This window comes from Anomaloglossus baeobatrachus, chromosome 1 (genome assembly GCF_048569485.1).
Source record: "Anomaloglossus baeobatrachus isolate aAnoBae1 chromosome 1, aAnoBae1.hap1, whole genome shotgun sequence".
Taxonomy (NCBI): Eukaryota; Metazoa; Chordata; class Amphibia; order Anura; family Aromobatidae; genus Anomaloglossus; species Anomaloglossus baeobatrachus.
In genome coordinates this window covers 673,888,563-673,914,623 of record NC_134353.1, presented here as the reverse complement: position 1 = coordinate 673,914,623, position 26,061 = coordinate 673,888,563, and the positions used below count along the sequence as shown (strand labels likewise).

The 26,061-nt window shown below is 42.2% G+C and overlaps 1 protein-coding gene across 2 annotated transcripts in view; it reads right to left on the bottom strand.

The window, feature by feature from the left end:
• GRK3 (G protein-coupled receptor kinase 3) overlaps positions 1-26,061 on the bottom strand; it is a 348,746-nt gene that overhangs the window by 34,961 nt on the left and 287,724 nt on the right. For both annotated transcript variants that reach the window (XM_075320060.1, XM_075320059.1), the window contains exons 11-13: positions 24,664-24,794; positions 11,769-11,863; positions 7,360-7,467 (exon numbers count right to left, since the gene is read on the bottom strand). In XM_075320060.1, coding sequence (XP_075176175.1) covers positions 7,360-7,467; positions 11,769-11,863; positions 24,664-24,794 — 334 coding nt within the window. The remainder of the gene's footprint in view (positions 1-7,359; positions 7,468-11,768; positions 11,864-24,663; positions 24,795-26,061) is intronic.

Sequence of the window (26,061 nt, the reverse complement as noted above, 5' to 3'; positions counted from 1 at the left end):
TGTACTGTACAATGCAGCATTTTGGGTGCAGCGAAAACACTCTGCATCCAAAACGCTGTGAACAGTAATCATGGGCACGCACTCTAAAAGTGATCAAATAATTTAATTTTTTAATGAAAAGAGCAGTTGCAATCATTGAGGGGAGCCCCTTGCTTCCCGTAGACACAGCATTACTGTCTTAGCCTATATGCGCACGCTGCGGATTTACCGTGGATTTGCTGCAGAAAATGTGTCTAACATTTCTGCAGTCATTCCCCAGCAAAACCTATGAGTATAAAAAAAAAAAAAATGCTGTGCACATAATGCACTTTTTTTATACCGGTGGATTTACCCGCGAAATTTCCACTTCGCAATTAATGTGCATGTAACTACTTTTCCGCAGGTACCTGCGGTTTTTGCCATAGAGAATGGTAAAAATCCACAGGGACCAACCTGTGGAAAAACAGCGGTAAATGCGCACCAAACCGCATGCGGATTTCGTTGCGGTTTTGGTGTGAGATTCTTTAAGAGGGTCCGGATTTTCCTTGAGAAAAAGTCAATTTCTAGTGCGCACATGGCCTTACAAGTCTACCCCCAGCGCCCTTACTGCCTTTACTTCACTTTTTCTACATGAGAATTTCTCCTAGCAAAGAGTCGGTGCAAAACAAACAGCATGTGGATGCAACTAAGATACCATCAGCATGCTCTCCGTTTTTTCCACACACCGTAGACATGTATTGGAGATTTTAATCCGTGACTCAAATCAAAAACATCCACCCAATCTGCATACCGTATATACTTGGACATGTGAACAGCCCTATACACTATAATGTGTATATGATCTTCCCATAGAAAACAGGCCATACAGGCCGCTGACCACACTCATCAGTTAGTTGGTTCTGCGACATCTGTAAAAAAACCCTCTTTACAGCTTTCTGCCAACATCATTTATCCTACTGCTTGAGACCACGACTTCTATTTCTTACTATTTTTTTCTAATTTAAAGGAGCTCAGATTGGGCTGACAATCATCAGTGAGAAAAAATAAATTAATTTCTCAGTCATCCCTAAATTAGGTTTCTGAGCCACCTAAATGAGCTCCAATGCTTCATATAACGCTGTTGTTTCATCTGTAGCACAAATGATACGGTCTGTGGATTAAATTAAAATTATGACAAATTTTCAAGGAAAAAAGAAAGCACCGGCAGCTCCTGATAGGAGAATGCGATGTTTGCAGGCCGTTGTCTAGACATTAGAGTAACAATTCAGAGTTTGGTTTTTTTCATTACAGCACTTTAGTGGTGCCCCTATTGTAATGTAAGCTCCCAGACATTAGTAAAATACTCACCAGCAGCTGTCTTTAGCTCTTCCCGAGGTCACTCCAATCCTGTTAGGCCATCTTGTGACCACAACTTCTAAATGACCGTAAATGAGAAGTAATGGTAACAAGTTCTCAATATAAGTCTATGAGAGCCTTGTTCTGGCTCTTATAGACTTATATTGAATAGTGAATTCTGGATCGCCCAGCAAACACTGCAGGTCACAATCTGCAGGAGAAGACTGAAGTGGCACAAATAACAGATAAAGATGGCGGCTGGTAAGTATATTACTAGAGGGAGGGAATTTACTTTAGTGCCAACACTAAGCAGTAAAATAAAAATAAAAAACAGAGGAGTGGGGTTTAATGCAGTAAAAAACTGGAGAATAGTAAGTGACTTTTGTAGGCAACACACACATGCACCTTACCCATAAAGCAAGAGGACTATTGCATTTTAGAAACGTTTTCTCTTGTGCTTTCCCTGGGCTGATAATGCCTACATTTTTTATTTTAACAATGACCTGTAACCAAAGAAAACCTGTATGGGCACCAAAAGCAAATCACTTTTATTGAAGCAATAAAAAATTCAAGTGGTCCAAAGAACAATGTTGGAAAATAAAAATAAAACGGTCTAAAGCTCTGTGCAAACTGTGCCCTGACCATACATTTAACGTTAAAGGGAACCCGTCACCACTTTTTTGGCCTATAAGCTGCGGCCTCCACCACCGGGCTCTTATATACAGCATTCTAACATGCTGTATATAAGAGCCCAGGCCGGGGGTATAACATTAAAAACACTTTATAATACTTACCTAACGGTCGTGCTGTGGGCCTTATGGGTGTCTCAGTTCGCCGGTGCCGCCTCTTTCGGCCATCTTCGTCCTCTTTCTGAAGCCTGGGTGCATGACGCGGCTACATCATACACACTCGCTGGTCCTGCACAGGCGCACTACAATACTTTGATCTGCCCTGCTCAGGACAGATCAAAGTGCGCCTGCTCGGGACCTGAATGCCGGCGAGCGTGTATGACGTCGGACCCGTCATACGCCGCAGCTAGAGAAGAAAGAGCACAAAGATGGCCAAAAGAGGCGGCGCCGGCACCAGACAACGGAGATGCCCTTAAGTCCCACAGCGCGACCGTTAGGTAAGTATTATAAAGTGTTTTTTTCTGTTATACCCCAGCCTGGGATCTTACATACAGCATGTTAGAATGCTGTATATAAGAGCCCGGTGGTGGTGGCCGCAGCTTATAGCCAAAAAAGTGGTGACAGGTTCCCTTTAATGGTGAGAAAAGTTCCCGGTGTTTTTGTATGTGTCTATAAGGCTATGTTCACATATTGCTTTTTTGCAGCTTTTTTTTTTGAGATTATTTCAAATTAAAAGCTGCTTTTTACAGTACCAGCAAAAGCTATGAGATTTCAGAAATCTCATGGACGTTTGCTTTTTTTTTCCTACTGAAGTGGAAAATTGCTGTGCTTTTGAAAGAAGTAGCATGTCAATTGTTTGTGTTTCTGCAACTTTTTTTTTACCATTGAAAGAAACAGCTGCTTTTTTGCAGCTTTTGTAGTGAATGAAACTAACTTTATTTAAATATGTACTGTAGACAAATGACACCAAAAACAGACAAAAAAATGCACCAAAATGAAGCACAACCTGCTTTATGAAAGCAGCTTTTTTACTGCCAAGACAGCAGGTTTTGGCTGCAGGAACAAAAAATGCAAGCTTCAGCTGCGTCCAAAACGCTGGGTTGTACAGTACAAGCATAGTGAATGGGAATTCTAGAAATCCTGTGCCCACTGTCCTTCTATTTCTACAGCCAAGACTGACCTGCGGTGCATCTTTCCAGACCCGCAGCATGTCAATTGTTTGCTGTGGAATCGCATGCGTCCTCCGTAGGGAGAACACAGCGAGAGACCGCAGCTCACTGAACCCTGATTGTGGGTACAAGCAGCTGTGGTGTCCTGCGGATGAGACTCGCGGCCCCACAGGTCAGGACTCGCTGTCTCCAGAATGCAGCGAGTCCTGATCGTGGGCACATAGCCTAAGGTTCCATTTAACTCAGAGAGATCAAATAAGAGTCCTTTTAGGCTACATGTACACGGTGGGTATTTGGTAAGTTTTTACCTCAGTATTTGCAAGCCACAACCAGGAGTGGGTGATAAATACAGAAGTGGTACCCGTGTATCTGACATACTTTTCTTTGATTGTTCCTCTCCTAGTTTTACCTCAGTATTTTTAGCCAAAACCAGGAGTGGTACAATCAGAGGTAACGAATAATGGAGACATGAGCACCACTTCTGTATTTATCACCCACTGCTGGTTTTAGCTACAAATACTGAGGTAAAAAACTCTCCAAATGCTCATGTGCACGTGGACTTAGACTTTGTCGGTTTGGTGTATGTGTTAAACAATTTTTCAGCGCTATACGAAAATGGACTGACACAAGCTTTCCTACTCCGAGGGACACCGCATGTTGATGCAGTATATGAATTCTTACAGTGACCCCATATAGACACCATTATATGGATGTATACACTTGCACAATCAGAGCCTTCTGCTCAGGGTTACTAACCGTACAGAAATTTCTCAACAGCACTAAAAAAGGAGCACTCCTCCCCCTACATCTGTAAAAAAATATTGATGTGTTCGTAAAGCTGGAGACAAACCTCACCCAAAAATGAGCATTTCCAGGTAGCCCATAAAGGTAACCGGTCAGCATGAAAATGCAGTCCAAGCAGAAGATGCCATGTTACAGAGCAAGGGATTGGAGTAGGCAGATGTAAACTTTTGTGAGAAAAAATTTAGTACAAGGCCATGTTTACACGTTCAGTATTTTACATCAGAATTTGTAGACAAAATCAGGAATGGAAAGGTCAGAGGAAAAGTATAATAGGAACACGGAACCACTTCTGTATTTATCACCCACTCTTGGCTTTTTCCTCAGGGTACGTGTCCACGATCAGGGTTCACAGCGTTTTGGACGCAACATCTTTCAGCTGCATCCAAAACGCTGCAATGTGCAGTACAAGCACAGTGGATGGGATTTCTAGAAATCAGATGCCCACTGTGCATGTATGTCCTGCAGCATAAACTGACCTGCGTTGCGGCTTTCCGGGCCGCAACATGTCAATTTATTGCTGTGGAGCCGCAAGCATTCTCCACAGGGAGAACAGAAGAGAGAGACGGCAACTGCCCGAGCCCGGATCATGGACACGAGCAGCTGTGGTCTCCTGTGGAGGAGACTCGTGGCTCCGCAGGTCATGATCCGCTGCGTCCAGGACACATCAGGTTCTGATCGTGGGTACATACCCTTACAAACACTGTGCTTTAACACTAGAAGTCCCAGAGAGGGGTCATTTAACATTTCTACCTTTGGAACTCAGAGACTGGTTGAATGACATTCTTTTGTTTACACTCTCATACAAGACCTTTGTTGAGGTGGATCAACACAATTGCCCCCTGCAGATTCCTCAGGCAATGGCCACACTTACAAATGAAAGGATGCTAATTGGAGCCATCAGAGTTGTCAGTTTGGACTAAGGGTCATTTGACCCTCTTTCGGGACTTCAGGGGGAGCTCGAAATTTCTGTGACTTCTAGTGTTAATCATGTAATCCTTTGCTCATTCTGGGATTTTCAGTCCAGTGGGTGGTGCTACCGGTGATTGACAGCTTTATTTGTACAAGTGTACATACAGATATAGCCGCCAATCACTGATTGAACTGCCCACTGGACTGAAGATCCCAGTTAGAGAAGCCGTTCAAATGAATAAATCATGTTATTCTGAATCTTATCTCTTAACTATGTATCAATCTACTCCGCTCCACCAGGCTTATAACATGCTGCCTGCAGATTGGACTGCATTTTGTTGGTGGCAGGTTCCCTTTAAGCACCCATTTTCCCCACCAGTGCTAATTTTGGTAAGAATTGGATGAAAGGCTCAGACGATGAGCGCACAGAGTCCATGTAAACTTGGAATTAGGGGTGTATATTGAGAAGAAGGGAGGTCCAATGGCAAAATCCATTCAATCCATTGTGGACCCTTGACACTTAATTGTCCATTTTTTTTTTTTAATTTATAAAGAGTAACAGCATCAGGAATAATTACAAACTCATCCTAAGTCAAGAATAGAAAACCGCATGGCTGCCATCTGTTCTATACGGCCTCTCGGAAGCTACACACAAACAATAACATTACAATATGAACAAAAAAGCCAATATTTTTCCGTTCAGGGAAAAAAAAAAAATAAAAAAGACAACAACCCGCCTGACTTTCTGAACTGAATATCGCTTTCAATATAATGGCCTATAAAAATCTAACTGGATCTGGACCACACAGCAAAATAACAACATTAGCAGCCATTACAGATTCATTCCACTCCTGATATATGCAGTAAAATCTCTCTTTGTGATGTACTGCATATTTCATGGTGTATTACAGCACACTAGAGGTACGCCTCCCGCATGATGGCTTTTGTTCCATGTTGTGCTTTATACCTTGTTGCGGATGAAAATGCTATTTCCTACCACATAATCACATTTGTATTGATATAGAACAGAGCGATTCATTCCAAATGAACTCTGAGTACAAAATTTAACATACGCAGATTTTATTTTCTTCTAAGACAATAGATTTCCAAGTAGGGAAATTTTGCCTGAGTACTTTGGAGAGCTGGTTCCTGTAATGAGCTGACAGGCCATTTTACATGACAGTGGACTACCTGCGAATCTCTACAATGCTCCAACGCAATTTATGGTTGGAAAGACTCTGTACTATATATCTTCTGTCATCGCTCCTGAATGTACAGAATTCTGCATATATCATATCCATCGTGCTCACTTCAGGCCAGGCTACTTTATGAAGTATTTAGTAGCATTCAACAGATTAGCTATAGACCATATTATTCTAAAAGCCAACGAAAAATAGAAATTCCTTCACTTGTTTCTGTGACAGCTGGCCAGTAACATCATCAGTAGCCATACTGTTCTTCATCAAAATTCCCAGCAAAAAAACAGCAACCAAAAAATTACTTGTTACCAGGTTTTCTCAATGTAAACAATAGCCAGCACCCTTAACTGCTCTATTACTGATGTCTATCGACCTGTATTTAAGCCCCCATCTCCCTGTCCACATGCAAAAAAATACCTAGTCTGATTGGCGCCTTTTTTTTTTCTCGGCAACTACTCAATTCCTTCAGTTGTCGTCCTCTTGGCTTGATTGATGCAGATTATGCTTCCTACATCACTGATAGATCGTCGCAAATCTTGTACCTGTGCAGTTTAAAGTGCAGGTCTGTACAGCGCTCTATGCAATGCTCTGCCCTAAGAGCAAAACAAAGTCTTACAAAGTCCAAAGTCATACTGCGCATGCACCGGCACTGTCTTTATTTCCATTTTAATAGATGCCAGAAATCATTAGAACAAAGCGTAGAGCGCCTGTGCAGGCCTCTGCTTGAAATGTGCAGGTACAAGATTCACGTCAATCTATGGATGATATAGGACACATCATCCACATCAATCAAGCCAGGAGGAAAGCAACAGAAGAGATTGAGGAGGCACAAAGATGAGAAAAAAAGATGCCCATGAGAACGAACTGAGCCATATACCAAAAGGATATAACATATTTTGGCATATGCAGGGAGCATTCAAGGCTTAGATACAGGTTGATGGACAGCTGTACAGTTAAGAGTGGTGGCTTTAAGTTAAATTTGGAAAATACAGTGACTGGTTCCCTTTATTTAATTACCGTATTTATTTCCAGTTGAAACAGAGGGGAACATGGAAGGATTTTTCCCCATAAACTGGGGCAATAAGCTTCTGCTTCCTCATGGTTTTGCCGTCCTCCGGATCAACAAGTTAGGGGATTGGTTGAACTTGATGAAGCAAACTAGCTAGCTCCCCCCAGCTATGTATTGGATCAATTGCTGGGGGAGTCAATATATTAGTACTCTGGGGTTAAGCACAGCATACAACTACCATAGTAGGAGAAGATTACATGTCAACAGAATCTCTCATGTTATTTTTAACTATGACTTTGCATATGATCCATCGAAAAATGTCTTACCCTCTCAGAAGTTTGAAGAGCATACATCCTAGAGAAAACCAGTCTGCACTGCTGTCATACGCTGTGCCCTTCTGCAGAACTTCTGGCGCCATGTATCCATGCGTTCCTCTGAAATACCAAGAAATAAGACACATTACATGATCCATATAAATATGTATTTTAATGCTTACGTCATCAAAACATCAAACTGCATGCCCTAAAAGTTGAGAGTATCCCCAAAATCTCATTAACCAAGGAAACTACAGTTTAAAGCCTAAAAGATGGTTTGATTTATAGTTTAATCATGAATTTCACATTACTAGAAACAGGAATCAGGCAACAACAGTGTTGTCCAGAGGCGGACATATCATTGGTGCAGCCGCACAGAGACCCAAGATGTAAGGGGGTCCATTTTGCCCTCCAAAACAGGTGGCGTTGGACTGGAAAGGGGCCAGATTTTGTTCTTGCACAGGAGCCCTTTTCTGTCTGTGAGGTGTTGTCATTCAGAATAAAAGAAAGTAGGTCCACTCAGACGGCGCTTCTAGTGTACTTTGAATTAAACTTCTGGCGTTTAACAAACCTTTTTTTTGGGGGGGGGTATCTATTTATCCAACATTACATTAGGAAACTTTAATACAATAGGAAAAGTTTTACAATCTGAACCTTTCACAGACAATATGTATGGAGAGATCATGTAACTCCGTCATCTGTGCACCATTGTTCTCCCAGGGACCAGCTGCCAGTTCCTGATGTGTAACAGACACTGGGAAATTAGAGCACATTTTATGCTGTTAATTCGGCTTTATCACTGTAATCCCAGAGTACTCATTTACTGTGATTTCCGGATTAAGGAATACTGATAATCTTTGACAGACGTCAGCTAATATGTTGATAGAATTTGGGGTTAAGCAGTACTCGTGTCTCTTGTCATTCATAGCAAAAGGCAATACACTCAAAATAGTTGTCGTTTGACCGATTTTTCAGACTACGTAATGGCATGCTACTATTATGGAGGGTTTAGCTAAGCTCCTGCCAGATCACTACGTCCCCCGACATGGTTCATTGACAACTACAAAATTGGACATATGCAATCACAGTTTCACTCTACGGCAAACATTTCGGTTGCTCCAGGAAAGTGACAGTGGGTCATCCTACATGGCTCATATGATAAACCAGTCCACTGTCCATGATATCGAACTACCAACTGAAAAGGTAAAGTACTCAAAGTTATCCCCTATATTTTTTTTTAATTGAAAATGGGCCCATTAGTTTCAAAAAGCTGTACAAGAATACACACTTTTATTGATGGCTCAGACAATATATTCAACATCTGCGATCCAACGAGGGCAGGCACAATTCAGCAAGGCCGTCGATTTTAGTATATTTTCAACTTACAAATAAAGATTACATTTCTTCTGAAGAGTTCTTCATTATTGACATACAATATATGATCTCATTCCAGTTCCACCATCTCATTGTGCAGTACGCATTACGTTCCGGCGTCTCCTACAATAAAATGCTGCTGTGATCGGCTTTGATTACACAGCTTATTCAGAAAAAATTTGGTGTCATCCTTTCATTTCCACCAGCAATTTTATTGATAAAGTACGAATTATAGCAGCAATTTCTAATCTGCGAAAGCCAGCGAGGAGGAACCTGAAACCTAACAGTAGTGTAAGCGCGCAGCCATTGTTCAGGTTTACATTGTGACAATGAATCACATCTGATGACTCATAATTATTAGGGCTATTAAAGGCAGCAGTGATTGTTGTAGGGTCTGCCTTTGAAGAAATGAGATTCCAGGGCTGCACTTCAATGCTTCTATCTGGTCCTAATTAGGGAGCATTTCTTACACATACTCATGGCTTCCGAGGACAATTAGCTGCCTTGAACACCGGATGATCTTGCCTATGCATTTTTCTTACTCCATATTCATCTTCATTTTTGGAAATTGTTGTCTTCTTTTATAAACTCCAAAGTTTACAAGAACATTTTTAATTTTTCTATCTGGTGACGCAGCATATGTACAGTATTTGGTTATAATTTGCAAAAAAACTGGAGTAGGGCTATTGCTGGTGTAATCAAAGGCAGAGTCATTAGCACTGTAAAAAAATCTAGATTTTACACTGCCATTAATATATATATATATATATATATATATATGGACTTCTGAAGTCGTGCAGCTAGGCTTATTCTGTGTCCATAAAATCATATATTATTTTCATAGCACCACTGATTCCGTGGTGCTGCACATGCGGGTGGTGGGGGGTGTTGCAACAGCTCCGGTGGTGGTGGTGAGGTGACATCGAGGTCACTGCAAGCTGTTTTTTTTCAATTGCAAGTAAGGGTTTTCAAGTTCATTGTGAAGGTTCTGAATGTTGGAGAGAATCAAACGTCTTGGGACGCAAAATTCCAGAGGATGGGAGATGCTTGGTAGACCTCCTGGAGGAGATTAGGTGATGAACATGAGAGAGAAAGAGAGAAGGAGTTCTTGTGTAGACTGGAGATTACATGTGGGAGGGTTAGTTTGGAGATATACAGTGGATACATATTATGGTGGCTTTGTAGGTCATAAGTATAAACTGTATCCATTGGGAATAAAGAGATTTGCAGAGCAGAAATCAAGGAGTAGCAAGGGTAGAAGGAAATTAAAAATAAATGTGTCACCAGGCTTTTGCTACTTTGTCTGAAAGCAGTATAAGGCTATGTGCCCACGGGGGAAAGTGTCCTGCGGTTATATCCGCAGGACATTTTGCAGGACCTCCCAGAAAATTGCCGCACAACTTTGTCTGTTTCAATGCTGCGGTTTATTTGTGGAATGTCCTGCGGATATGCTGCGGTCATTCTGCATTGAGGATACAGTACCATGGCTTCGGCACTGCATCCTCAATGCAGAACAAGTGCTGAGTGATCGGGGGAGTTCATACTTACCTCCATCACGCAGCACTTCTCTCCGGCGTCTGTCAGCGTCTCTACACTGTGGAGGAGAAGGTGGGCGGGCCTGAACTAGCTCTGGCTGTCACATGACCAGAGCTCGTGCAGGTCCCGCCCACCTCCTCCTTCCTGCTCATGGATCCACCACGCTCCAGCCTCCTGTGCACCGAGGGAAAGTGACCGGGTGTCTGCTATCAAAGCAGGTAAGTATGGGACCATCCGCAGGTAAATCCGCAGGAATAATTGACATGTAGTTATGTGCGGCTGCGGGATATCCGCAACATATTCCGCAGCCCCACATTCCGCAGCATGGACACACACTTCCCATGTCCCATAGGATAACATGGGGAGTGTCTGTACATGCTGAAACCTGCGGATTTATCTGGAAAATCCAGATAAAGCCGCAAGTTTTGCGCGGCAAAATCCGCAGAAGCAAGCTCCCATGGGCACATGGCCTAAGGCCATGTGCACATACTGCGTTTATGCTTTTTTTTGGTGCAGTTTTGTCACAGAACGGCATGCCTATCCTTATACCAGCAAAGGCAATGAGAGTTCTGAAGTGCTGTGCGCATGTTGCTTATTTTTCCCTTACAAAATTAACTGCAGAAAGAAAAATCTGTAATCTTGGTGCGTTTCTGCCTGTGTTTTTAAGCCCCTCCATCCACTGACTTCATTATGAAAGACACATGGCAAAAAAGCGAAGCAAAAACGTGGCAAAATCTCACCTTGTTTTTCATGCATTTTTCTGCCAAAAGATGCAGATTTAGTGCAGAAAATTTGTGCACCAAATACTCAGCGTGCGCACATACCCTAATATAGGAAAATAGACCCTAAATCAAGCGATGTATCACTTAGTTTACTGGGTGACATAGTTGTGACACAATCAGAGTTCTTAGAGCATGTAGCAGAGGTCAGAAAACTGACCCCGCCCCATCGCAGCTTTCTGCTAATCACAAGAGGGAACGTGGTCAGATGACTTGGCATGAGACAGCTTGTCAGGGCAATGATAATGTCTTAGTGATAAAACCTTCACTGTAAGTATCAACAGCACACAGCCTAGTAAGTGACATATTGCTGAAATCTAGGTCTCAGTTTCTACATTATACGGTCCTCAGATTACATAGCAAAAACCTGCTGACAGATTCCCTTTAATCAGGGAGCAGAGTTAAGGATAGACTTGAGGTGCAAGAGTGTTAGTTGGGAGGCTAGATGATATCTATATATGACAATAAGGATGTTAAAGTATAACTTGGCAGTATAGTAGAAGATGTCTTCTCTTGCTGGTCATTACTTATAAAGTAAAAATAAATGAAGAAAGATAATGAAATTTAAAGTGCAAATATTATAAGTTGTAACTTCAGTAGAGTTGTACATACATGCCCAACTGAGTGTTACCTGGAAACAAAATCTAGGTCATAAAATATACAATATCACCATGTATATAGATTTACTTTCAATAATATTAAAGTCAGTTTCTAATGGATGTCAGTACTTACACACTAGCGTGTGGCTTCTTCTTGGAGAAATCACAAGCGAGTCCCAAATCTGATATCCTCACATGCCCATGTTCATCTAATAGAATATTTGCTGGCTGCAAGCAGAGATCGAAATCGTTACAATAATTCAGTACAATCATATAGACCCACATAAATGGTCCATAATACATGGTATATATGGCTGGCGAGCTCCTGACATATCCTAGTACTGTATGCTGAATATTCCACGTACAGGATCAACTATGAAAGGTTTTTCAACCCAATAGTCCATAGATCAGCAACCTGCTGCATGCCAGCTGTTAGTTACAACTCCCAGCATGTGGCTGTCAAGGAATGCTTGGAGCTTCAGATGTACAACAGCTGGGATGGCAAAGGTTACTGATCTCTTCCATATATACGTATGGCCCATAGTTAACATAAATGTCTTGGCATAGTGGAATGATTTCAATGGAAACAAATGAGAAACCCAACAAACCAAAAAATGTGGGGGTGCTTGGTTCCTCGAAGCACCAACACTCAACAGAATCATAAAGGCAATATGGTAATAGCCGGGAGCAGTCTGCCACCCGTTACATTCATAGGCTTATGTTTGTAGACATGCTAAAGAAAGCAGGAGCAGATCGCATGTCCTGCAGAATATAGATGCCAGGAGATACTAGCTGTAGTAATATCACCACAGTCTGGATCTGTCGAGCACGAAGAATACATAAAGTGTTGTCGAAAGCCCAGCAGGGTTTTACTAGAACGCTCCTGCAGCTCCGATAACATCATACAGTGAAACCGCTTTGGTCTATTAGAATTATCTCAAGGAAGATGGCCAATAAGTATAGTAGATCATAGAACTGATAATCTGTCCCTGGAAAAGTGGTCTAGATCTGGTAATATATTTGGAAAGTTTCACTTTATAGGGAAAGAACAGTTAGTAAATGAATGTCAATTTTTCAGTCTAGCTTCCCTGAACAAAAGCTTATTGGTTATTGAATGAGATCGGGTTAGCACAGCACTTCTGGCTCGGTGGTGCATAGATAGGTTCCAAACCCATGTCGTATCAAGTAATAGCGGTACTTGGCACTCAGGTTCCAAACCCATGTCGTATCAAGTAATAGCGGTACTTGGCACTCAGGTTCCAAACCCATGTCGTATCAAGTAATAGCGGTACTTGGCACTCAGGTTCCAAACCCATGTCGTATCAAGTAATACCGGTACTTGGCACTCAGGTTCCAAACCCATGTCGTATCAAGTAATAGCGGTACTTAGCACTCAGGTTCCAAACCCATGTCGTATCAAGTAATACCGGTACTTGGCACTCAATAGATGATTTTGACCAATTTATATTAAATTTAAAACATTTGGATCAGGCGACCTTCATCAGTATACGGACATGTTTATCGCTGGCATCAGGATGATGGAGCGCTATGTGCAGACCGCGGCATTCACCGCTGGTATAATGGGCGCTGCTCTGGACCCTGAGGTCTGCGCAAAATGTTCGATCAGTGATAATTAAACATGTCTGCACACTGATGAAGGTTGCCTGGCCGAAATTTGTACCGGTCTAATCTCTGGATATTTAAAATAAATTGAACAAAATCACCTATTGAGTGCTAAGTATTACTTGATACTACATATTAGTTATTGAAGACATCTACACTCCCTGACAGAAGTTCTGTCGCTTATCCATGTTATGTAAATAAAAGCTTATAACCTGACTTTAAATTCATCTATTGGTTTTATAAATTACTCTTTTGAAAGCTGAAACCCTCCCAAATTTGGTTTAGGTTATGAAAATAAAGTTGCTGCAAAGCTGAAATATTGATCATTTAATGAACACAGAAAGGTCAGATTTTAGCAAGGCAAAAGTTTTGTTGCCTTGTCATATAATGCACCCAATCCTAGTTTACATCCTCACCTGTGCTCACTAAATGATTGGTTAATTAGTGGGTGTGTATAAAAAGAAACCCAGCACCCCAGACCTTCACTTGAACTGCAACTTGACCTCTGACAAAATGCCAAAAATCCACCCTACGACCAAAGCCTTGATTATCAAGATGCTGAAGACCAGATCTACTGCAAAGGTGGCTGGCACCTTTAATGTGTCTCAGCGTCAAGTACAAAGAATTAAAAAAAGATTTGAAGACACTGGAGATGTTTTTGACAAGCCCAGGTCGGCAGACTCCGCAAGACAACTGCTCAGGAGGAATGTTTGTTGGTTAGAAAATACAAAGCCAGACGCTCTTCCACTGCAGCAGAGCTCCAACAGGCCTGATCACCTCAATTCCCTGGGTCACCTAGAACAGTTTGTAGGATTCGGTCTCGAAATGGCCTCCATAATCGAATCAGTGCCCAGAAGCCAGCACTAACCAAAAGGCAATTTAACGTCCCACAGCCTGCTAAACAGATGGACGCTGGAAAAGTGGCAGAAGGTGGATTTCTCTGATGAATCTTCAGTTGAATTACACCACAGCCACCGCAAATACTGCAGGAGACCTAATGGAGCCTGTATGGATCCAGAAAACAGTTAAGTTTGGTAGTGGAAAGATCATTGTCATGGTCAATGTAACATTCAGTATGGGGGTGTGAGAAACATTTGCAAGATGGAAGGCAATATCAATAGCCTAAAATATCAAGAAGTGTTAGCTACCTCTTACATTCCCAATCATAAAAGGGGTCAAATTCTGCAGAAGGATGATGCTCCATCTCATACATCCATCTCTATAACGAAGTTCCTCCTGGCAAAGATGATCAAGGTGCTCAAGGACTGGCCAGCCCAGTCACCAGACATGAACATCATTGAGCATGTTTGGGGTAGGATAAAAGAGGAAGCTTGGAAGACAAAACCAAAGAATGTAGATGAACTCTGGGAGGCATGTAAGATTGCATTATTTGCTATTCCTAATGACTTCATCAATAAATTGTATGAATCAGTTACACAAAATATAAAGTATGGCTCGAATAGCACCACAACCTCATTCACTACAGTTATGCAACATATCTTTGTATTAGAAATTAATTATTAGTTTGAATTTCCCATTACTTTCTGTGGGCGACAAAACTTTTGTCTTGCCAAAATCTGACCTTTCTGTGTTCATTAAATGATCAATATTTCAGAGACAGAACTTCTGTCAGAAGTGTACATGAGATCTGCAGTAGAAAAATCCTACTGAAGTGTGAATATTTTCCTCCAGCCACAAGGATTGAAAGCTTTCCCAGCAGCAAAAGTTCACTCACAAAGAAGGTTTTCCACTTTCTGACCGCGAGTCTGTGATGTAATGAATTAAGGAATGGAGCCAGCTGAATAAAATGGTTTTACTTTAATATTCTAAGCCACCTAATCCTGAGAGAAGCGTATCCTATGACCCAGATGATGAGTGCTGTGTGCTCCCCCATCAGACTGACAGTACTAGGTTTTGGCATCCCATCGATACGGAAGGGACACACACATAACCGCCTTATTTAGCTCAAGAAGAACTTCAGGAGGAATAAGCTTAGCGTTAAGGGGAGGTCACATGGTTTAGTGATGCTTGGCAGAGAAAATGAATGTCAGTCCTTTCCCTTAAGGCCACAGAAGACAACATTGGCCATAATGAATGTGTGTGCTGCAAGCCTCCTGAATTACATATATTCGAGTCTGGTAAATATCATGAAAATTATTCTTTACACTATGACTTTTGCATTCAAGGTAGAACCTTTCATTACTATGTACAAATAGCAGCTTCGTTGGCGTCATACAAAGATGACACTGTTCCCCCACCGCTCAGGATGGATACATGACAGATACACACTATTTAGATTTGGGAAGAGATTAGGACTGTCTATTCTTCCACACCACTTGCTCTGCTTCAAGTTAGTGCGATTCTTTACCACATCACATTAAATAGTCTGACAGCACAAACACTGTGCAAACCAAGCACAGCTGCTCAGTGCACCCTTCCACTTGCCTGTTTTCCATTCATCTCCACCCTTCTTTGGGTTCTAGGAAGCAGAAGTAAATGGAAACCAGGAGATGGGAAGAACTGCTTGGCCATGCTGTGGGTGCACAGAGTGCCTGTGCTTGGTTTGAACAGTCCTTTGTGCTGACAGACTGCCTTTAAACAAGTCCAAAGCACTAAAGATTCCAATTAAATTTTAATTTAGTATTTACATTTTTAAAAGCCAACCTTTTAGTGCCATCTGGCCTTTTTCAATCTTATGACAGCATAAAAATATTTTAACCTCTGTTGCCTTGAACTTTCCTACATCGAGACGGTCTATGGAGGTAGTATTTTATGACGTGCTACTAGATCAAACTGGTTTGTTAGTTTCTAGGAAATAGTGAACTAGAGATCAGTGAATCAATGTTCTGGAAATTAATTGTGTCAAAGGTTTAGGAATTTGCTGAACCCGATATATTTGAATAATGTGCTATTTGATTCATCCAAATAGCCAAAAATGACTGCTGCCATTTTACACATTGCAGAAGATTACATTAGCCAATCAACGGTCCCATGACCTTAGACATTGTTAGGTGGGCACCCTATAATGCCCTGCAGTTATCACAAAACATGGTATAGCACAGTCAATATGAAGGGACTATCATACCATCTATAAAAGCAGAGGCAGGGAATGCAGCAGCCATATTAGGGTGAATCTGTAAAGTGAGATGATGTCACATCTTAACCATTATAGATAAAGCCATGAAATAATGAACAAATTCAACAGGTTGTGTTCGACAGCACAGCAGTGAAGAACAACTGCCATAAGGCTGGGGCCACACGAAGATTACTGCAATCCCCTCGCATGACACTTGGCTCACACTAGCAGTACAGCAGAGCCAAGTGTTATGCGAGTGTCCCTGCGAATGAGATCCGACCGTGCGAGCAGACCTCAGCTGCGAGGAATGGGCAGGCACTGAGGAGGAGATGGAGGGATTTATCTCCCTCTCTCCTCCGTAGCCAGCTATTGCCATTCTCACACTGCACTCGCGGTGCACCGGTGTACTGTGAGTGCAGTGCGATTTCTCTCTCGCCCCATAGACTTGAATGGGTGCGAGAGAAAGTCTCGCATTACAGTCGCAGCATGCTGCGATTGTTTTCTTGGTCCGATTAAGGCTGAGAAAATAATCGCTCATGTGCACTGACACACAGGCTAATATTGATCAGAGTGGAATACGATTTTTTATCGCACTCCACTCGCATCGATCTTCATGCCGTGTGGCTTAGGCCTAACTATATAAGTGGAGTTCACTGATATTACTAAGAATGCGTTTGTATGAACGAGATTGAAAGGGATTGGATACAATTAGAGAAGACCTTGTGTTATACATATCTTTTCAAGGCGATGTGATTCACATCAAATGGATTCAAATTTTTGGGAATCAATTTTTTTTTAAACATTTGCAGAAGATTCAAATATCTAAGAATGAGCTCATCTGTATTAGGTACACAGTATCCTATAGACAAAAGATGTCATACATTTGTCCTTTATGGTCAGACTACTAAAATGTTTGACAACCACTGCATGTGTGACTAGCAGATGATTGAACTGTTAGATCTGCCCAACACATCGCCTATGAGTGAAATGGCTATGTGATAACTGCTGAAACTATCAAGCAGAGTTGAATCCTAACAGTGAGTATATTACACACTGTTAGGATTGGCATGCAACAAGGAGTTGTCCAGGTTTCAGATAAAAGTCTGTAGTCACTGCACACTTTTAGGATTTTCCCTTGCCAGTGGCAAGAGTGGACGGTCAGGTGAGCACAAGTATGTGATTTGAATACTTCTTTCCACATTCTGACTAGACGTGTCCGGCCTCGTTCAATTCATGTTCATTGAGGGAGGCAGTGAATGTCTAGTCAGCACATGACTGCATACCTGCAGTTTCGTGACCTCCACTCTCACGACAGCCGGCTCCGAGAACACCTAGATTTCCTAGAAAAAGAAATACATAAAAACTAGCTAAATAAAGCTTTACCTTTGACAGTGTAGGACACCTCAAAATTGTAAATTCAATAGGGATTTTAAAAGAATATAGCACAGCAAATGTGCTTCTCACTAGGGCTCAGCAGACCAGGACTGTAAAAGTCCGGATCCACGCGGTTTCAAAAGGTGCCTGGGAGGCGGACCCGAGCCCGGGATTCCGGGTGTTTGATCCGGCACTCTAGAAATTAAAAAAATAAAATGAAAAGATAAAGAAAATAAGAAAAAAGCAAGTGCTTCATACTTACCGAGGCTCCAGCCCAGCTGTTCGCTCCTCCTGCGGCCTCCCTGGACTGCCCATCATTGCTCATCACATAACCACGGCTTTCTCTGCTTTCCCCGCCCACCGGCCGGTCTGGCATCTGTGATTGGTTGCAGTAAGAGGTGCGCCCAGCCTATATGACAGTGTGTGAGTGGTTGTCATCCTGAGCTGCCTGCTGCATGAAAGATGAAGCTGGCGGCTCAGTCTGGGCAGAGAGGGCACATTGTGGGCGCAGTTCATCCTGAGCTCCTGCTGCATGAAGGATAAAGCAGGCGACTCAGGTTGGGCAGAGGGGGCACATCGTACCCCCCCAATGTTCATTCTAAACTAGGCTGCATTTTGAACACCGCTCCCCATCACGTGACAAAACACATCATAACTGAAAGGAGCCCATACATTCTAGCATCTACCTTTATTTTTAGTACACGCAGCCTCGGAAGTGAATGTGCGACCTGGAAGCAGCTTGCCGCTATGACACACAGCTTTGGTGAGTATACTGCGTGCGCTCCTATAATCCCCCCCATCCCTTCCACCAACATTTTTAATCTCGAGATTCTGGTTCCCATAGGTACCAGATTCCAGATGGGATCCGGGGTTTTTTTTTTTTTTTTTTTTTTTTTAAATAAGCAGGGACCGGTCGGTTTTCTGCGAGTTCGACCAGCTCTACTTCTCACTTATTCTCTGCAATGTATGATACGTATGGAAGAAACAGAACTTGCTTTGCACTAGGAGACAAGAACAAAAGAATGCCAGGACATGGAGAGCTGTTTTGTAAGATTATTTAATGGTTTTGTTTGGGGAGAACTACGGTAGTAAAAGGTTTCTTCAGCCATAATATGACCCCACGAGCCTTGTTTAGGAAGTGAAGTCTAGCAGATATACTCATGCATACAAAAGCTCAGCAGCAGACTTGGCGTGTAAATCAAATGGGACCTTAAATGGCTTTTAAGATGTAAACTTTACCTGCAGAACCACAACGGAAGCAATTACCACATTTCTCATAATTGAACTAATTAAAAGACAAACCCTATGATTATATAGCACTATATAGCAAGCGACAAAAGGCAAGTTATGCCAATGCTTTAGTCTTTATGTTATAGATGTCAAATAAGGATTCCTTAGATCAAAAATTAAAAAAGTACAGACATAAGTACAAATCTTTTGAAAAATGTTCGCCAAACTGCGGCACAATTTACACACGCTACATGTGGACTTAGGGTCTGTGCACGTTGCAGTTTTGTTGCAAATTTGCCGTTTTTTGCGATGTGTCCCCCCACAGTGCTGTCTGTGCTCCCCTAGTAAAGTTTGCATCCCCCAGTGTTATATATGCCCCCAGTGCTATCTGTGTTCCCAGTGCTGTATATATCCCCATTACTGTATGTGTCCCCCAGTGATGTCCGGGGTCCTTACAGTTTTATATATGACCCCAGTGATGTCTGTGAACCACAGCCATGTCTATGTCTCCCAGTGATGTACATACCCCCAAGGATGTACCCCCATGAATATATATGCCCTCCAGGATACCCAGTGATGTAGATGCCCTGAGCCCCTCTGGCGATGCATCTGCAAAAGCCCCTCCTATGATATATGCCCCAGACCTTACTGTGATGCATATGCCTCGTGTCCCCTGTGATATATATATATACGCCTCCAGCCCCTTCTTTGATGTATATGCCCCAGCCCCTTTTGTGATGTATATGCCCCCAGCGTCGCCTGTTATATATATGCCTCTAGACCCTCCTGTGATGTATATGCCCCCAGCATCTTATGTGATATACGGTATATGCCATCAAACCCTTCTGGGATGTATATGCCCCGGCGTCTCCTGTAATATATATGCCTCTAGACCCTCCTGTGATGTATATGCCCCCAGCCCCTTCTGTGATGTATAGTCCCCAGCGTCTCCAGTAATATATTTGCCCCGGCATCTCCTGTAATATATTTGCCCCCAGACTCTCCTGAGATGTATATGCCCCAGCCCCTTCTGTGATGTATATTCCCTTACCCCTGTTTGATACTCACCTTCTCGCGGCTTCACCTTCTATCACCGCCGCTCTGGTCGGTCTTCGGCGATTTGTGACCTGTCAGCGTGCTTCAGTGTTTCATGGAGCACGCCGAAGTCACAACTCAATACAACTCTATGAGAGCCTCTTTCTGTCTTTCCCAGAGCTGCAGTCAGTGCTTGTAACGTAACTTCTAACTTCTGGCCAGTCAGACGGCACTTCGGGACCGGAGAGGTGACAGTAAAAGGTGAAGCCATTGGAAGATGAGTAAATGACAGGGGATTTACATTTAAAATGCCACTATAGAGCAGAAACGCCCCCCTTCAAAGCTGGAGTGGTGATTTAACTCTCATGTTTCATATTTTATCTGTAACTACTTGAGTACATTATCTATGGCAAAATGAAAATACTAGAGAGGCTGAAACCCCACCAAAGTTGGAAATTCTGGACAGCACTATTAAGTTTATACATAGTTTCCCATAGAAAGCAATTATTTAAGCAAGCAAACACTGCCAAACAAAGAAAAACAAATAGCAAAACACTTGAGTTTCCACATTCATTATTTGTCGTATGTAAAATCGATGTGCATTTTATAAAATAGTCATGGGTAAAATCTTTGGCTGACATTCTGATATCTGCCAGTGGATCCACATGAGAATTAGTCAAATTTAGAGATGAGCGAATCATTTAACATTCAAATTTGTCAGCTTCGCCGAATTTTCACAAAACTGTCATTCCCATAATTGCCCAGAAAATATGTGTAAAACACTCTGAGTCCTCTAGGAGAGGATTGAACTTGTTTCCTTACTGAGAAATCAGCATTTCAAATTGATATGCAAATTAGGGTGAAGTCCCATTCACTCCAGCTCTATTCCCTGCCCAGCCCCACCTCATAGAGCCTGTCAGCAAAGCAGGAAGCAGGGAATAGAGCTGGAGTGACTGAGGCCTCAGAACTACAAAAAGATGTTCAGCCTGAATTGTATATCGTGTGTCCACCCATATCCTGTCCACTGCCATTAACCCCTTCAGCCCCGGGGCACATTCAGTTTTTGTTTTTTGCTCCCCGTCTTCAGAGAGCCGTAACTTTTTTATTTTTCCGTCAATCTTGCCATATGAGGGCTTGTTTTTTGCGGGACAAGTTGTACTTTTAAATGACACCATAAGTTTTACCATATGGTGTACTGGAAAACAGCAAAAAAATTCCAAGTGTGGAAAAACTGCAAAAAAAAGTATGATTGCACAATAGTTTTTGGGACGTTTTATTCACGGTGTTCACTATATGGTACAACTGATGTGTGGGTATGATGCCTGAGGTCAGTGCGAGTTTGTAGACACCAAACATGTATAGGTTTACTTGTATCTAAGGGGTTAAAAAAAATTCACAAGCTTGTCCAATAAAGTGGCGCACATTTTGCGTCATTTTCCGAAACACGTAGAGTTCTCATTTTTCTGGATCTATGGCTCAGTGCCGGCTTATTTTTTGCGTCTCGAGCTGTCATTTCTAATGGTACCATTTTTGCGCAGATGCTACGTTTTGATCGCCTGTTATTGCATTTTGCGTAAAACTTGCGGCAACTAAAAAACGTAATTTTGGCGTTTGAAATTTTTTTGCCACTATGCCGTTTACCAATCAGATTAATTGATTTTATATTGTGATAGATCGGGCATTTCTGAACTCGGCGATACCAAATATGTGTATATTTATTTTTTAACCGTTTAATTTTCAATGGGGGGAAAGGTGGGTGATTTGAACTTTTAGGTTTTTTTATTTTTTAAAACTTTCTATTTATTTTTTTTTATTTTACTAGTCCCCCTAGGGGGCTATAGCGATCAGCAATCCGATCGCTCTTATCTATCTGCTGATCACAGCTATACAGCTGTAAAACAGCAGATTCAGTCACTTCCTGTTTCTCTCTGCTCTCGGCCGAGGGAAAACAAAAGTGAAACTTCATAGCTGCAGGCGTCATCACATGTGCTACGATGGCAACCACCAGACTTTGGCAGCAAGACTTAGGGGGTTAAATGTTGCGAGTGGAAGCGATTCCACTCGCAACATGCAGGCACACATGTCAGCTGTTGAAAACAGCTGATATGTGTGCCGACCGCCGCCGCCTGCCCGCGGCTGGGGGCGGGTCTTAACGGGACACGCTCCATGACGGATATATCCGTCCATGGTCGTGAAGGGGTTAACTTGAGAACAGCGGCAGCTATAGGCATAGAAGTGGTGTCTAGGTATAGTAAAGTAGCCATGCGCTACACAATAAAACCACCTATTGCGCCACCTGGTGGAAAACAACAGAGTTAGCATTTTTATCTCGAAAACAGAACGAGATAGAGAAAAAAAGTGAATTAAAAAATTGTAGGGCATCATCAATTCAATACGAATCGACACCTTGCATACTGAAATGCTATGATATGAAACCCATGACACCCCCCCCCAAAACATTTTATGCTGGTCATGCATATGGCGCTCATTTAACTTTGATGCTCAGAGTGGCCACCGTCAGCTGCAATGCACATCTGGACTCTGGACAGCATACTGTATCTTGCTGCACGTTGTGCAATATGGTAGGTGACACGTTTGCACAAGCATCTGTGATAAGTCATCGCAGGTCCTGTAATGTTGGTGGAGGGGTCACATACACCTGCTGTTTGATGTGACCTCACAGAAAGAAGTCCAATGGGGTGAGGGTCAGGTGAGCATGGAGGCCACTACCCTCAGCCACCATACACAATGACTTGTAGGAAGGTCTCCATGAGGTATCGTTTCACGTCCGCAGCCTTGTGAGTTTTACACGTTCTAATGATAGCATTTCTATATGCAAGGTGTCGATTCGTATTGAATTGATGATGGCCTACAATTTTTTAATTCACTTTTTTTCTCTATCTCGTTCCGTTTTCGAGATAAAAATGCTAACTCTGTTGTTTTCCACCAGGTGGCGCTATAGGTGGTTTTATTGCGTAGCGCATGGCTACTTTACTATACCTAGACACCACTTCTATTACTATAGCTGTCGTCGTTCTCAAGTTAATGGCAGTGGACAGGATATGGGTGGACACTGTATATGATACGTTAAATTGCTGAGGTCTCAGTAACAGAGGAACTATCTGGCCATGTCTTAGTTTGGATGTGAAATCCTACAGACAGATTTCCTTTAAAGTCCCCAGGATCACTATTAAAATGACACTCATTTAAACTAAATGTGGAATCTAGAATCAAATTGTAAACTTCTGGACATAACCTAGTAATATCTGACAAGAGTTTTCTGTCTTTAGAAGAAAAACACACTCGGAACTGAATACTCTTAGGATGACGGACTTTCAGAGCATACGGTTTCACTGGAACAGTTGACAGGCCCTGGGACTTCTCCAGTGGCATGCCCGGAGGGATTTCTAGCTTTCACACTGGCATCACAAACAGTAGTCTGATTTTAAGGACTTTGGGCAGATTGCTACAACTGCAATATAAACCTATGCCACACAGCTGGTGAGCTTTGAGGAGGACCAGAAAGAACAGGACACAGCAAGACGAAATAATGTGCTTGTTATCCGAACAGCAAATGGAAGCTGAAAGGATCTTTGTATTTCCTGGTCCTTGTAGTCTTAGTCAATGACTAGTGGCTGATGTGAACAAATAGATATTGAGGAGAAAGGTGAAAAAACATCTTAATTACAAGGTGGGAGATAAATGCATTAGTGTGCCAGTATAGAATTGCAAGGATGTCATCAAGACTGGCACAAACCAGCAGCCTCTGAGTGCACTCATAGGGCACCTATAGGTAACATCAGTGGGCAAAAAGTATCATAGTTTTGGGAAATATATTAAAAAAAATATCCAATACCAAGTATGATTCAATCCATTAATCACAAAAATTAGAATAATATGTTTTCAGAGCTAAAGGGAACTTCACATTCTTCGCTAGAGCTGGATTGACGTCACTTGAGGTGTAATTTATTTTATTTTTTTCACCAAAAACAGAGTGGAGATGGAATATAACACTCATAGCAAAACCTGACCAAATTTAAGGACATTGAAAAGCTGTCAAATAAGGCCTAAGCTACACGGCATGAAAATCGGTGCAAGTGTAGTGCGATAAAACATTACATTCCATTCGGAGCAATATTAGCATGTGTGTCAGCATACACGAGCAATTATTTTCTCAGCCCTAATCGGACCGAGAAAACAATCGCAGCATGCTGCGAATGTAATGCGAGACCCTTTCTCTCGCACCCATTCAAGTGTATGGGGCGAGAGAAAAATCGCACTGCACTCGCGATACACCGGTGTACCGCAAGTGCAGTGCGAGAATAACAATAGTTGGCTACGGAGGAGATAAATCCCTCCCTCTGCTCCTCTGTGCCAGTCCGCCCCTCCTCAGCGCTGGCCCGCCCCTCCGCAGCTGAGGTCTGCTCGCACGGTCGGACCTCAGTCGCAGGGACACTCGCATGACACTCGGCTCTGCTGTACTGCCAGCGTGAGCCGAGTGTCATGCGAGGGGATCACAGTAATCCCAGTTTGGCCCAGCCTTAAAGTGCTTATATGGGATAGGAAATAACAGCCTTGTTCAGGTTCATAGGAGAAGGGTTGATTCCGTTTTCTGCATTCAAAATAAATCTCTTATGGCCACAGATGGACACATTCACGCTCATTTCGGTAACACTTAGTAAATATCTACCTTCAAGTCTCTGTATACAACAAAGCGATTGTGCATGTGTTCCAAGCCCAAAATAATTTCAGCAGCATAAAACCTCATTTCCTTCTCAGAGAAGACACCATGTTGTGACAGGTGGTAGTGCAAATCCCCTCCTGTAAGAAAGAAACAATATGTTCAATTCATCAAGAGTCTGCACTTGACAAATCTATTTGTAGATGTGGTTAAGGAGACACAATCTTATGGTTGAGCTGCAACACAAGCTGTATGTGCATGTAAACCTATCTACCGGAATATATCCAAACCATTGACACGTCTGCCCTAGTAATAGGACTACCCGTCGTCCTCTGATGTCAATGTAACCTTGTAGTAGATTGCTGGAGATCTGGAATATTAATATTACCTCTTCTTTTAGGCACACTACATTATTAAAATGCCGGTGAACACATTTTTCAAGAAGACGCTTAAGGAAACTTGCTATTGTCTTTTCCTGAAACGTCTTTTGTGTAGTTGTTTCAGTTGATTCCCTAGTGTTTTTTCTTTGGTTTTGGCCACTGGTCTACTGGTGGTTTTATAAAGGGTTGTCCCATGCCTGTTAAGGTTATGTGCACAGGGTTTCTTTTTTTTGTGTGCATTCTAACTGGAAGCCGCCTGAAAAAGCTCAGCAAAAAATAGACAGCACACAGTAATGTAAAAAAGACATTGCTGTGCAAGTTCCATCTGTTGTTGCTACTTCTCTTCACTGCTTTTGAGCGTTTTCAGATAGGACGTTGTATGCTCATACCCTAAATTAGGTTTTCATGTTGAATGCACCTTTTACAATTTTTAACAATCAGTATCTACTGAAGATTTGAAGACAAAAAAAGGCATGCTCTAATCAGGGCAGAGGTCATTGTGAAAAGAGAAGCAGAGGTGAGCTGTATCATCACCTATTGAGAATGCTGGAGCCAATTTTATCTAATGTATACAGAGGTGTTACTTTTCATGGTCTGTAATGATAATGAAACTGCTGAAATGTCAGCTATATGACACAGAAGGTATGAGCCTAGGATTAGGCCACTCCCCTGCTCCACCCAGTTTGTTGAAGCTGGGTGAAAACGCGTGGGACGCCAAAAGTTGCATGATTTTAACGCAGCCTCAAGCTGTGCAATAATTATGTGATTATTCAAAGCTTTTTTTTTACCAGAATACTGGTGTAAAAGGTTTGAAGAATCAGGCCGAAAGAGTTTAACATGGCATCTAAGTAACACGTGTTGTGCTAATAGTAAAATAATTAATTGGGATAGCACAGCATAGGGGGAATCTTGCAATATCCAATTTCACTTAATATGAACTAAACATCCTGCCATTCAGAGGTTAATGAATGCCAGTCATTGTGACCCACATGAAGCAATCTCCTGGATTTCTAAAACCAAGTACCAT